Genomic DNA, 14,410 nt, shown 5'->3' on the forward strand with positions numbered 1-14,410 from the left:
AAACACAAATCTTTCATCCTCGCTCAAATTAATGGGGAAATTGTCGTTTTTTCGGTCCGAATAGCTGTTTTTGTTGGAGGCTCCCATTAAAATCAATGTGAATATGTGAGGAGCCATCAAACATGTGACGTCATCGTCTGCGACTTCCGGTAGAGGCAGGGCTTTTCTCCAGTTGCGAACTTTATCGTGAATGTTCTCTACTAAATCCTTTCAGCAAAAATATGGCAATATCGCAAAATGATCAAGTATGACACATAGAATGGACCTGCTATCCCCGTTTAAAAAAAAAATCAAATTTCAGTAGGCCTTTAACATGCAAAGGTCATCAGACCTTCTCAAGGGGGCGGAGCTGAGCGTTGAGGTCTTCCAGTCGTCCAATCAGCTCACGCTCTTTGGTGAGTTGGTGCTCCTCGATGCGCAGGGTGGTGTAGAGCTGCTGCACCAGGAACTTCACGTCGTTCAGCCGTTCTGTCTCCTCGTGAGGCAGCAACTCTGCGGCATGGACACATGTCAATCAAAGTCAGACGTGTACATGACGACACACCCCGTGACAAAGACCGTCCCTCACCTCTCCTCGGTGGCCGCACGAGATGCGTGGTGTCGTTGATGACCAGCTTGAAATCATCCAATAGGAGGATGTCTATACCTGTGGAGGAGGCAACCCTGGCTCCATCTGCACAAGAAAAAAAGGGTGTAAAAGTGAAAGGCTGGTTAACCACTTCATATGGCTTGCAGCTCTCTTGACCGTAGGCCTCGTTTCACTGCGATTATCAGCAGAGGGGGAAGCAGAAGCACTTGCACACTAAAAGTGAAGATTGTTCTTGTGTAATGAGGCATTGGAGCGGAGCGAGCTCACTTGAAAGCATACACTGGGATTATATATTCTGATTTGAAGCTGCTGAAGCAGGGACATTTTATACCATTAAAATACACTTGACTGCATGCACAGGATGTGTGCAATCTACTAGAGGAGTGTGTGTGTGTGTGTGTGTGTGTGTGTGTACCTGTAGAGTAAATGGCTACCCGATCGATGCCTCTGTCCTCTGCTTGGAGTTGTTGCAAGAAAACTCCCACACAGTCGCTGAGAGGCTTGAGAGTGAACTGACAGCGTTCTCGCCTGGATGGCAAACTAACCGAGATGACTGGCAGCCCGTTCTGATACACCACTGTCACCTCTGGGAGGGAGGACACAGTAAGAAAAATGTTACCACGATTTATGGTCCAGTTATTATTCAAATGTGGCTTGACAGCCAACAGAGGGCAGCACAGCAGCAGCTCTAAATGTTAAATCAATGGGACTAAAGCGGCAGTTATTTTTTTTATGATATTCTATTCTTAAAGGGGAACTGCACTTTTTTAAGATGTAACCTATAATTTACAATCATTATGAGAGACAAGATAACAGACATACTTTTTAATGCATTCTAACTCGTAAATAAATGTAATTAGACACCTTGATCCTAAATAACCATCCAAAAACCGCCATTTACATTTTATGACCTAAGTATTAACCAAGTATCAGTAATGTTGTTATTATAAGCGCTAAGGCAGACAAAATGAAAGCAGTGCCGTGATCACAGAGAGCTAACTAGCTTGTGCTGCAACATTGACATCACCAGAGGGTTAGATGCTTCCTCGTCTTGGAGCGTGTGAAATTTTATTGTAGATTTTAAATAATGCCTCTAATCTTGATAGTGGAAGGATGACGACATAAACCGACAAGTTGGTCAAATTTGGCATATATTTTAGACCCGAAAATGGGGAGAAAGACACGACAAAACGCTTGCTTCCAACCACCTTTTTTTGCGAGGATTAAGAGTAATTTCTAATCTAAAAGGTTGTATGTCAACATCCTAACAGTTGGTATCCCAGTGACAGCAGACATTGTACAGTAAGTGATGTCTTATTATGTTTGTTGTCTCCCATAAAGTCTGCAGTCGAAGTAAAACGCCAACGTTGTGATGCTTAAAAATAGCAAAATATGTAAACTTTACATTTTATTATGAATGTTCCTGTTACTACATCACATATATACTTGCAGGGAGTATTTAAAACCTGGATGGAGGTGTTTGGATGTTTTTAAAGTGCTTTATAGGTAGAGTAGAGTGATTACCATTGATTTAATATTTATATTGCATAAAAAACATGTGTGCCTCCTTTAAATAAAGATTGTGAATGATGGGCAACATTCCAAAAAAGTACAGTTACCCTTTAAGCAGGCAGGGCTTACAGTTTAAATCAGAAATATCGTATTTCCTTGAATTGCCGCCGGGGCGCTAATTAATTTAAAACCTCTTCTCACTCCGGCGCTTACCAAAGGTATGCGGTAAAAGTAAGCATGCGCTAATTATTTTAAAACCTCTTCTCACTACGGCACTTACCAAAGGTATGCAGTAAAAATTTGAGTGTGATGTAAGCTTGGACTTTAAATCCTACTGAATAGCTCTTAATCTTCTTTCCTTTATGCGATTTCAAATTACTGGTATTGAAATCAGCCTCCTCCATTTTGAAAATGATGACAGGGGAAGTGTCAGTCGTGACGTCACAAGTTTGACCAGGCGGTAATACTAAGCATGCGCTAAATATTTTGGGAAGCGAGTTTGACCCGGCAGTAATTCAAGGCAGGCGCATACTATATGCCCTGCGGCAATTCAAGGAAATATGGTTGTTCCTATTTAAAAAGATAATTCACATTAAAATATAACTTAAAGATAAGTTACTACAAAATAGCACAACAAGACATCCGTGGGAACAGCGTGGCGCGGTTGGGAGAGTGGCCATGCCAGCAACCTGAGGGTTCCTGGTTCGATCCCCACCTACTACCAACCTGGTCATGTCTGTTGTGTCCTTGAGCAAGACATTTCACCCTTGCTCCTGATGGGTCGTGGTTAGGGCCTTGCATGGCAGCTCCCGCCATCAGAGTGTGAATGTGTGTGTGTGAATGGATGAATGTGGAAATAGTGTCAAAGCGCTTTGAGTACCTTGAAGGTAGAAAGGCGCTATACAAGTATAACTCATTTAACCACTGCACGGTTTTGTAAATGAAGTGCAATTACATTTGGTCATTCGTGTAAACAAAACAAGTAGTTGTGTCTCCTCTTTTTTTGATAAGTGATAATTTATTCTCATAATTCTCATATCAATGAAAGTTGGAGATCCCCCACATGATGAATCCAACATACTGTAAGTTACAACGGCTGTATCCTTAAAACCTGGCATGTCAAAAAAGGTTGCATTTTATTATTTCAGGAAATCTGGGGGCGTTGTCACAGTGTGGTGACACATGTGACTAGAAAGGATGGGCACTACCAAATGCAGTACTTTTATAAGCACCAACCAAATTGTGTCACTACTACCAGCAAAGGTATCGATTCAGGTAACATGAAACGGTGCCATTTTTCAATACCTTTGTTGATGTCATGTCAGAATAAGCACGGGTTCGAACACTTGGCGAGGAAACAAGCGCTCAAGCAAAACTCAGACTGGACTCAGCCAAACTTCTCTGGGTAGTGTTACAATTTCTAATGCAAATAAAGCAAGTATGCCTGATGAAAACCCTTGAATGTTAAGTCAGGCTGTACTTCTCCAAAATATACTAGCTTAATGCTAATTTAAATTGCCTTTGCCATATACATTCTACTGATTAGCATTAGCAATTTTACGTGGCGATTTCAACAACTCCAGATTTGGTAACAAATCAGTAACAAAATCGGCCTACTAAAAAATAAAGGTTTAAAGTCATCCAACACCTTCAACCACTGCCCCTGAAAACCTCAAATAAAGCCCGAAATCTTGAGGTCATTTTACTTTAGAGGGGGGGTCTTCTCCAAGGTTTCTCAGAGTCATCATTGTCACTGGCGTCCCACTGGATGTGAATTCTCCCTGCCCACTGGGTGTGAGTTTTCCTTGCCCTTATGTGGGTTCTTCCGAGGATGTTGTAGTCGTAATGGTTTGTACAGTCCTTTGAGAAATTTGTGATTTAGGGCTATATAAATAAACATTGATTGATTGATTGATTGATAAACTCAAATCAAGGGAGAGCATCATTCAGTCACTACGCAACAAATAGCTGGAATAAACTTCCTGAAGATGTAAGAGTTTCCCCAACTCTGACTACTTTTAAAATTAGACTGAAAACTTGTACGTTCACCTTAGCTTTCAGCTAAATCTTTTAACTTTTAACGTCCGCACTGTTTTTATTTTTATTGTCTGCATTTTAATTTTGCTTTTATTTTCTTTCATTTCACTTTGTTGTCTGTAAAGCACTTTGAGTCTGCCTTGTGTATGAAAAGTGTTATACAAATAAAGTTGCCTTGCCTTGCTTTAGTAATGAAAATTACTAGGGGTGTAATGATTCGTTTGTAACAAAAATGTTATTTGAATCATAACGTGATGTTGCCGATACAATTCAGATACGATATTAGTTTATTTTAAATGATACAATCCAAAACGTTTGAAAATTACACAGTAACTTTTTAGTAGAAAAAAAAAATCAAACAGTGTAACACAAAAGTACCAAAATCTGGTACCGGTATCGATTCTCAGGTATCGGTAAATTGGTACCGTATCCGTTCAAATGTTACCTACGTACTAACGAGAACTACTTTGTACAAAAGCAGACTTTTATTAAAATAAGCAATTCTTTATGCTACTAAGCCTTGAAGATCAATACAGTGCAATATAGCTGACCTTTTCCTCTCAGCGCAGTTATGTCAATTCACTGAAGCCAGCTATTGAGTTTGTGTATTCCCATGGACAGGCTTTAATACCTCTAAATGATGCATGCGGGGTAAGACTGACAATTCAAACAACACACAATTTATTCACAACAAGATTCCATCGCAGCAAGATGAGAACTATGAAGTTATTATCCAGTCCCAACTCAGGGTTGGATGGTGATGACATCACAACTGGTCTGTAACTAGAACCTGCCTGCACCACTCACACCATGAGTGGGCCCTAATGGCAGGACGATGGATCCAAAGTGAGGAGGGTAATCCTAGCTGCAGTGCTGCTGCTGCACCCACAGTAACCTCTTCCTCCTTTTCAGGACCACTGCAGTGAATCAGCACATCATCATCATCATCATCTGGCACATGCGGCAGCGACCGGGCTGAGCAATTCTGGATGGCCACCAAATACACTTTCATTTCCCACCCACCTCCAAGCTTTTCTTCACCTCCGCCTACTCCCTTATTGTATCTCCAATCTCAGCTATTAAAGACAACTTTAAGTTCACATCAACAACTTTTCATCTTGGAACTTTTCACTACTCCAACCTCTGTCCCTGGTGTCAGTGCCTCTAACCTCTCACACTGACGAACAGATGCTACCCAAAGAGCTTTTCTAAAATGATAGCAAGCTTTTACACAAGGCTCTATTGTGGGTTTAAAGCAGATTGTGTCCCGGACTGGATCAGGGGAGGTTAGGGGTTTCCTCCCAAAAAAGGGAATCTGTAATTGGTACATTGGCACATAGAGAATTGAGAAAGGCAGGGACTTACCATTTGAAGCAGCGGGGGAACACAACATTCTCTGGCTATGCCATGATGCAGAGCCCCTCCAAACCTGCAGGCAGATGGACAAAATGGTCGGTTTAATTTACGAGTCGATAAATATTAATAACTAAGAGCAAAGCCGATAAAAGATGCTCTGTACAAAAAGGATATGGTCACAACCGTATTGGATAGGGTTTTTTGTTGGAACTCTATTGCGCAAAAAAACCCAAACAATCCTAATTAGGGCTGGGCGATATTGCCTTTTTTTAATATCCCGATATTTTTAGGCCATATCCTGATATACGATACATGAATGGCCTAAAATGTGTAAATACTGTCAAAGCGCTTTGGGCTCCTTAAAAAGGGGTAGAAAAGCGCTATACAAGTACAACCCATTTACCATACATTACGATATTTTTCCTTGGCCTTGAATGAATACTTGATGCATATAATCACAGCAGTATGATGATTCTATGTGTCTACATCAGGGGTTGGGAACCTTTCTGGCTGAGAGAGCCATACAAGCCAAATATTTTAAAAAGTATTTCCGTGAGAGCCATACAACTTTTTTTTTTTTTTTTAACACTGAATACAACTATATGCGTGCATTTTTAAAAAAGACCAACATTTTTAGAGTATAATAAGTCTCTTATTCTTTTCAATAACATTGTTATTCTGAGGCTAGCCAAAAATAAATAAAGTACTTCTTACCATTAATGCGACTTCTTGAACAGGTGCGGTAGAAACCGGATGGATGGATGAAAATGCATGAGAATTTTTTATATTTTGAACGTTATTTTTGATACTGTGATTACCAGCGGATTTATTCATTATTTATCGTGTTAAGCAATGTCAGCTATAATGTATCTGAGAGCCAGGTGCAGTCATCAAAAGAGCCACATCTGGCTCTAGAGCCATAGGTTCCCTTCCCCTGGTCTACATTAAAACATTCTTCTTCATACTGCATTATATGCTACTTTTAAACTTTCATGCAGAGAGGGAAATCACAACTAAGTCAATTGACCAAAAGTGTATTTATTAAAGTTATTAAGCAATGGCACAAACACTCAAGTCATTTCCAAAACATAAAGTGCAAGATTGTCAGAGACATTTTAAGTGTCAAATAAAAATTAGCTGCATAATAGGAACTCAAATAGTATTCGTCCTTCACTATGTGGTATGTTACTACGGTTATGAAATTCTCTTCATTCTCTAGCGAGTGACTTTTCAAATGATGCTACATATTAGCAGTAATGCTACTTTTGATAGCAACGTTTTTTCCCCCCACACATGACAAATTACAGTTGTCTGTTCGACATATTCCCACTTGAAGCCGAACCACCGCCAGAGAATGGAAACCCTGCTGTTATTATTAGGAATGAAGTCTTCCTTTATTTGTTACCAGATCCGCACTTTCTTTCTCTCGTATGGCTACGTTAGCAGCTAACATTAGCCACGCCGCTACCTCTCTGCTGGGCGAGGGCGTGTATGTGACGTATGACCTGACAGTTTGTGACGTATGTAAGAATGTGTGCCTGCTTGTCTGTGAGAATGAGAGACAAGAAAGAGCCTGAAGTGTACGCCCGCAGCTAAAAGTCCTGCGTGAGAACGTATACTCGAATATTACGATATAGTCATTTTCTATATCGCACAGAGACAAACTCGCAATATATCGTATGTATTGATATATCGCCCAGCCCTAATCCTAATGCAAAAATGCTTGAATTCATATGTTTTTTTCACTGGCTGAAATGTCACAGATACATTCTAAAACAGGGGTGTCAAAGTCAAAACCCGCGAATTAATTAACTTTTTAAGATCCAATATTGTAGAACAACGCAGAAACGAATGAGTATACCAATAGCAGGGGTTAAAATATGGAACTGTTTAAAGGATGAAATAAAACACAGCACCAACATAAACCAGTTTAAAAAGCTTTTTAAATCATTTCTCATTAGTAAATATAAGAAAGAAGAGCAAACATTGTTTTAGAAAGACAATAATATGTAATATGTATATAGATACAATTTGTGATTTCATAATTGTACATATAGGTTATATTGAAATGTATATATTGCCACTTTGTGTGGAATTTGGATAAATTGTGTATATATAATGTATATATATATGGGTGTGCAAATGTATATGTTTGAACTGTGTGTGTGGGACGTGTGCTACATATATGTTGCTTATATATTGTTTAGGGAAAAGGAGAAAAAAAAAAGTAATATAAGTGAAGCATGTTTTAGATTTTATATATTTTGAACCTTTTTCTTGTTGTGATGGGGTAGGTTTATATAAGCGTTGCTTCAACCTACACCCTTTCGGCTCAATCATTGCTCAAATGAGTGTTTTTGTTTTTGTTTTTTGTTGTTTTTGTTTTCTATTTTTGTTGTTGTTGTTCTTTGTTTTATGTGAAGATTGCCGAAATAAATAAATAAATAAAATAAAATAAATAAATTATCTATAGCCCCCGGGGTGATATTTCATTTGTATTAGAACCGGCCTGCAGGCCACAGCCGACTGCTGCTGTTTTGCACGCACCAATACTCCATCAGTGTTGGCGCAAGGAATTTTCAAAATGGGGTCCCCAGGACCCCCATCAAGTCATAAAAATTGGTCTTCCACAGTAAAATGTTTGGGGCTCCACTTTTTTTTAACCGTTTTGAAAACAAATGATAAATGTATGCATTATCCTGTTATATCTCACATTCTATATTGTTTTTTTGAAAAAGTTTGTCAGAAACATTACTTAATTTATTTAAAAATATATACAAAAGAAAACAAATGTTTATGCATATGTAAATTTATTCAGTTATAAACATTCATTCACTTTCATCTTTCCTTCATGGATCTAAACTTTACTGCTGCCGGCATTTTTTCTATATTTTAATTGAAATAGTTTCAGAATGTGTTTGTTCTATTTTTGGCCAAAGTAAGACAAAGAAGACAGTCTGAAGTTGCCTTTTTTTTTTTAGTTTTAATGCCATGATTTTAATAGTCCGGCCCGCGTGTGCACAGATTTTGTTCAACGCGGCCCCTGACCAGAAATGATATTGACACCTCTGGTCTAAAACATATGAAGTAGTCCTACTGTGTGCATACACACACATGGCAACATGTTGTAATTTGATCAGTTTTTGGTGTGTTTGGATTAGGACTCCATTTGCGAACATTTCAGGGACTTCTTTTGAAAAACAGAATGACAAATGTGGAATAATAAAGTACTATTAATTTCTGCACACAAAAAAAGCACCATATTTGCGAAATCATCACTGTGTGCAGGGGGTTCGGTTTTGAGACTTAAGGCTGTAGTACATACATTTGTAGTACAAGTGGTTGTTTCAATCATCTAGCCATCCATTTTATACCACTTATTCCCTTTGGGGTTCACGGGGGGCGCTGGAGCTCATATTGGACTATATTAGAGTTCCTCATTATGGACTAACATTTTTCCAGTTTCCACGTTCATTGAATGCCACATGATTATTTTTCAAATTCTCATTAATTTGCAATCTATTCAAATGCGTCAGTATCTAGAGCAAAAGACACTGCGGTGACTGGAAATGAAGCAGCACAGATATGTGCCTCAGAAACTGAAGGGAGGGAGTGTGCAGGGGAGCAGAGCAGGGGGAAACCCTTGTTGTTGTGTTTTTTTTTGCATACTTTTTTCCTGGATGCTGCAAAATAGGAGTGTCTGCACTCGGTGGAACGTTTTAAAATCACGTGACTTGTGACGTTTTTTGTACTACCTCCATGGAGCCTTATAAGGCAGTTTGATGGTCTTTCCCTTTTCCTCACACATGATTATGAGACACCAGGGATTCAAGCGAGACCGGACAAAGGCAGGAAACTTTTCTGATTTATGGTACAATCATGTGCACTAGATACATATTCCACAATGGCAGCACACCAAACTTTGTTTGTGCCACGAAGCTGAAGGAATGTGCAATTTGTCATATTGTTGTCCTACGCAGTGCATGCAGGAACAGTTTGTATGAATCAAGCACGCAATAACACACACACAAAGCCTTTCGAGTGAAGTGAAAATCTGACATGACACCTCAAAAAGATAAGTCTGGTTTACTCGGCCAAGACACAAGTCTAGTGATATTGGAAATCCACATTGTTCCATAATAATACAAAACCAAACAATAGAAATGGAAAGTCTAGATGCCCAGATGTGGGAGTACCTAGAATCCCCAACACTACACAAAAGCACAGAGCTGCAAATCAAATACTTGTGATTAACTGCCGCAGCTGTCTATCAGCACCTCTGACTGACAATCACACCCTTGTCACGGTTGTCTAATCCAGAGAAACAGAGCTTTCAGTCAGTCAACAAAGTACAAACAGCACAGGTACTGATAGTGCTGTGTTGATGACAGCTACGACGAACAGACACACTCTAAACTGGGGACAACACAAGCTTATAAAGAACATTTGACTTTAATCAAGGTTGTTCATTTCAATTTGTTCTCCCTTAAGACCAAATGTGTTATAGTAGTGAATGCTGGTAAAAAAAACAACTCATGCAATCAGATACTTTTAAACTAATTAATCAAATCAACCAAATGTAAATATGAGAAATTGGCGCTTCTGATGAGAAGAGATACAGTTTGTGACAGAAATGGAAAGAAAAAAAGAGACAACGCCAGGGGCATATATAAAGGTTGTAACTCACACGGTGTGTTTTACACATATGTAAATACTATCAAGTTCTTAATAATAACTATTGACCATAGGGCGCACCGGATTATAAGGCGCACTGCCGATGAATGGTCTTTTTTCCGATTTTTTTTTCACGTATATGGCACATCGGATTATAGGGCGTATTAAAGGAGTCATATTATTTTAACTTTTTTCTAAATTGAAAACACTTTCTTGTGGTAATATAACATGTAATGGTGGTTCTTTGGTCAAGTTGTTGCGTGGCTTATGTTTTACAGATCATCTTAAAGGCGCTTTCTAACAGTCGCTTCCAGATGCGCTGTTTTGTGTGCGGTAGAGATGTGCGGATAGGCAATAATATCATCCGCAACCGCATCACTAAAGTCGTCATCCACCCGAACCAACATTTTATCAGAACCGCAACCGCCCGCCACCCGCCCGTTGTTATATATCCGGAGTCGGCGACCTTTAGCACTAAAAGAGCTAGTTTGACCCGTGTCACAAAGTAAAGAAGGCAATGGGAGCCGCTAACGTTCTCGCGAATATCCAATGGTGCTCATTCAGATAACGGAAATAAGGTCGTGCTGTGAAGCCAATGCCTTTGACACATTCAACAACAGGTACGAACTGTTTGCCAGTCCAGCAATATGCTGTATGCAGCTTCCGCAAGCACACGTACAAGATTGAAAGGCATACTGGGTGATACAGAGTACACTAATGGTTGTGATATAAACAATTTTAACACCCTTACTAATATGCGCCACCCTGTGAAGCCACACCAAACAAGAATGACAAACACATTTCGGGAGAACATCCTCACAGTAACAGAACATACACGCAACACAACAAATACCCAGAATCCTTTGCATCCATGACAATTCCTGAATATACTTTACACCCCCGCGGCCCCAACCCCGCCCACCTTACCGACGCACGGGGGGGTATAATATAGTCAGGATTTGTCATGGATGCAGAGGATTCTGGGTATTTGTTGTGCTGCGTTTATGTTGTGTTACCGTGAGGCTGTTCTCCCGAAATGTGTTTGTCATTCATGTTTGGTGTGGCTTCACAGTGTGGCGCATATTAGTAAGATTGTTAAAATTGTTTATATCACAACCATTAGTGTACTCTGTATCACCCAGTATGCCTTGCAGTCGTGTGCATGTGTCAGTGAAGCCACACACAACATATTGCTGGACTTGCAAGTAAATTGTACATGTTGTAGAAGGCGTTAAAGGCAAAGGCTTCATAGCATGCCCTAATACTTATTAACTGGGTGACTGCCGGCAGACATTCTTGAGAATGTTTACGTCAACTAATGTCATCTTCGCTTTGTGACACGGGTCCGAAATGGCTCTTTGAACGGTAAAAGTTACCGGTCTCTGTACCATGTATATCAAATATTTCCAAATGGTTCAACAGCCACCCGCCCGAATCTATTTAAAATCTATTATTTCGTCATGTCACCTGCCCAACCCGCGGTTTATCCGCGCATGAGACTGCAAACTGCGCATCTCTAGTGTGCGGTCTTATTTACGTGGCTCACCTTCGGTAGCGTCTTTTCCCCGTCATCTTTGTTGTACCGGTGTAGCATGCAAGGACAGGAGTGGAAGAAGTGTCAAAACATGGCGCTAACTGTTTTGATGACATTCAGACTTTACTTAAATCAATTAACGGAGCAGCATCTCCTCATCTTGGAAACAACAACACTAGAAATGTGTCCCGTAAAAAACAGTCTGACCGGAACTCTCTAATAACTAAAGTTCCTTAGATGAATAATGTATACTCATTACACTGGTATGTTTTAGCACTTTCATAGCGGGTATACTGACCGAGATAATTAAAACTTTACACTACTTTATATTAAAAAATGGCAACAGTGGAGGATGAATGTCCCATAACAAGAAGTTAGAGAAAAATAAGAATCTTATCGACTAAGGTGTTGGCAAAGACAACAAAGGCGGACGGGCACAATTTTTCAGGATTTATGCAGATCCCAAATACAGATTAGCAGGTACCAGAAGGTAAGAAAAGTTGCTTTTGCATAATATTGCAAAACAAAACGCCAGATAATATGTCTTACCTTTTACACACAAAATAATACAAGTTGTATGTTGAAGCACAGTACACTCCTTCAAAAGGTGCAGCTTTATAGCGTACCAAAGTCGTACTACAACATTTTGATAGACTTTTGAGCGTCATGTGAAATGCTCTATATTTTCAATGAAATGTATATATACTGTTGGTGTTGTTTACTTGAGTAATATTGCCATCATATTGCAGTCTATACGTATCACTTATGTTTGACTGCCATCTACTGGTCACAATTATCTTTACACCATGTACCAAATAAATTGCTTTGAGACTATTAAGCAAAACCAGAATTATTTCATTATAATTACATTAGCCGCACCGGGTTATAAGGCGCACTATCGAGTTTGGAGAAAAATGTTTTAAGTGCGCCTTATAGTCCGGAAAATACGGTATAGGTTAAGTGGGGTTGTGTAGAAAAAGCTGTCCCTCAAGAGGACTTATTTGGTCGGACCAGCACTAAACGTCTTCAAGGGTTGGTTGTTGGGGTAATAGCAGGGAATCGAACCTGGCCAAATTCACAGAAGACAGGAGGATGGAACACTACACTGTGTGCACAGACTTATCTTTACAGCATGTAGTTATTTGCCTAGAATGTATGCATGTGGGTCTTTTCAGATGTTCAGTTCATGGAAGCACAGTGATATCAGATATGGGTCAATAAAAATTAAATGTTAATTAAAAAAATAAACAGAACCCATGATTGGTGCTCAAATTTGCAGTGTAGAACCATCTTAAAACTTCAGATGGGACAAAGACTTGATCTACTAAGACTCTAAATAACAAGCGCTAAAGCCCTGAAGATTCTCTCTCTCTGTCAACTGTCATGACATCGATGCCTCTATCTTGCCTCAGTGACCACCTCCATTTGTGCGTAAAGCTGTTTAACGGTCTTTCAAATGTGCAAAAATGGATGCAAATACATAGAATTTACAACGATTCAGGTTTGATAAATTACATTGCATGAGCTAAATTTGTATCTCCTCTCCTCAACCCATCCACCCAATTTTAATACTGCTTATCCTCACTAGAGTCACGGGTAAACTGGAACCTATTCCAGCTGAACCCGGGCGAGAGGCACGGCACACCCTAGTCCATCACAGCCAATCACATGACACTTATAGACATACAGCCACTCACGCTCATATTCAATGGACAATTTACATTCTCCAATTAATTTTAGAAATGTGGGCGGTAGCCGGAGTACACGAAGAAAACTTAAGCACACACAGGAGAATATGCAATCTCACACAGAAATGCCCTAACGGAGATTCTAACCCTTTGTGGCCTATCATGGCAGTATCTTACCATGCTTGAAGGAACATGCTAGATGGATTGCGGGTGCTATTTTACTCATCGGACAGACGCAGTCCTTGGTATCAGCTTCACGTGATATCAAGGTTTCACATGTTTTTATGCATGCAAACCTATAGTAGATCAGGCTCAATGAATGGTAGCACTATTGGAATATAACAAGTGGATTTTGCTGTTGAATTCTGCTACCTTGGACATCTGGGATTTGAATCTTACAAAGAGTGACAATCTGATTAGATTTGAATTGATTCCCAAATCAACACGATTCTCAATTAAAACCAATTCTTGCAATATATGATTTGGTATGAAAAATGGTAAAACATTTTCAAGTTACAGGTCACAAAAGCTCCTCTTGACTGGTGATATACTGTATGACGTATACACCGTAAGTAAGCGTGGAGATGGCCTATAAAAGGTTTTTTTCATAAATGGATTCTTAAAAAATTTATAAATAAATACATTTATGAATTGATTTAGAATTGGATTAAATAAGAATTGCGATTTAGTGAGTTGGATGAGTTGTTGTTCAAAATCAAGAAAGATACTTGCTTTAAAAATTCTCAAGGAAGAACCAAAGAGCCTTTTCCCAAGGATCTCAAACTTCAAGCAAGTATTTGTCTTCAAGTAACACACAAACACCAAAAAATTGTTTACTGACTAAGAATGGTGATTATTGTCCCAGGGTATCATGGTATCATGTGAGCCCAAACAGTGATTATGGCTGCTGATCAGATGACAAGCTGAGAGAGGCGTATTTAAGATGGTTGCACACTCTACAAAGAGCCCTTATTCATCAACTTAAAAATACGGAAAATATTTGGCGTCATAACATACATG

The 14,410-nt window shown here is 39.4% G+C and overlaps 1 protein-coding gene across 2 annotated transcripts in view; it reads right to left on the bottom strand.

Moving 5' to 3' along the window:
* mcu (mitochondrial calcium uniporter) overlaps nucleotides 1-14,410 on the bottom strand; it is a 159,510-nt gene that overhangs the window by 11,457 nt on the left and 133,643 nt on the right. For both annotated transcript variants that reach the window (XM_061910494.1, XM_061910493.1), the window contains exons 3-6: nucleotides 5,504-5,567; nucleotides 1,005-1,175; nucleotides 569-673; nucleotides 332-492 (exon numbers count right to left, since the gene is read on the bottom strand). In XM_061910494.1, the coding sequence (XP_061766478.1) occupies nucleotides 332-492; nucleotides 569-673; nucleotides 1,005-1,175; nucleotides 5,504-5,567 (501 nt within the window). The remainder of the gene's footprint in view (nucleotides 1-331; nucleotides 493-568; nucleotides 674-1,004; nucleotides 1,176-5,503; nucleotides 5,568-14,410) is intronic.

Source organism: Nerophis ophidion, linkage group LG09 (assembly GCF_033978795.1).
Source record: "Nerophis ophidion isolate RoL-2023_Sa linkage group LG09, RoL_Noph_v1.0, whole genome shotgun sequence".
In the NCBI taxonomy this organism is placed as follows: domain Eukaryota; kingdom Metazoa; phylum Chordata; class Actinopteri; order Syngnathiformes; family Syngnathidae; genus Nerophis; species Nerophis ophidion.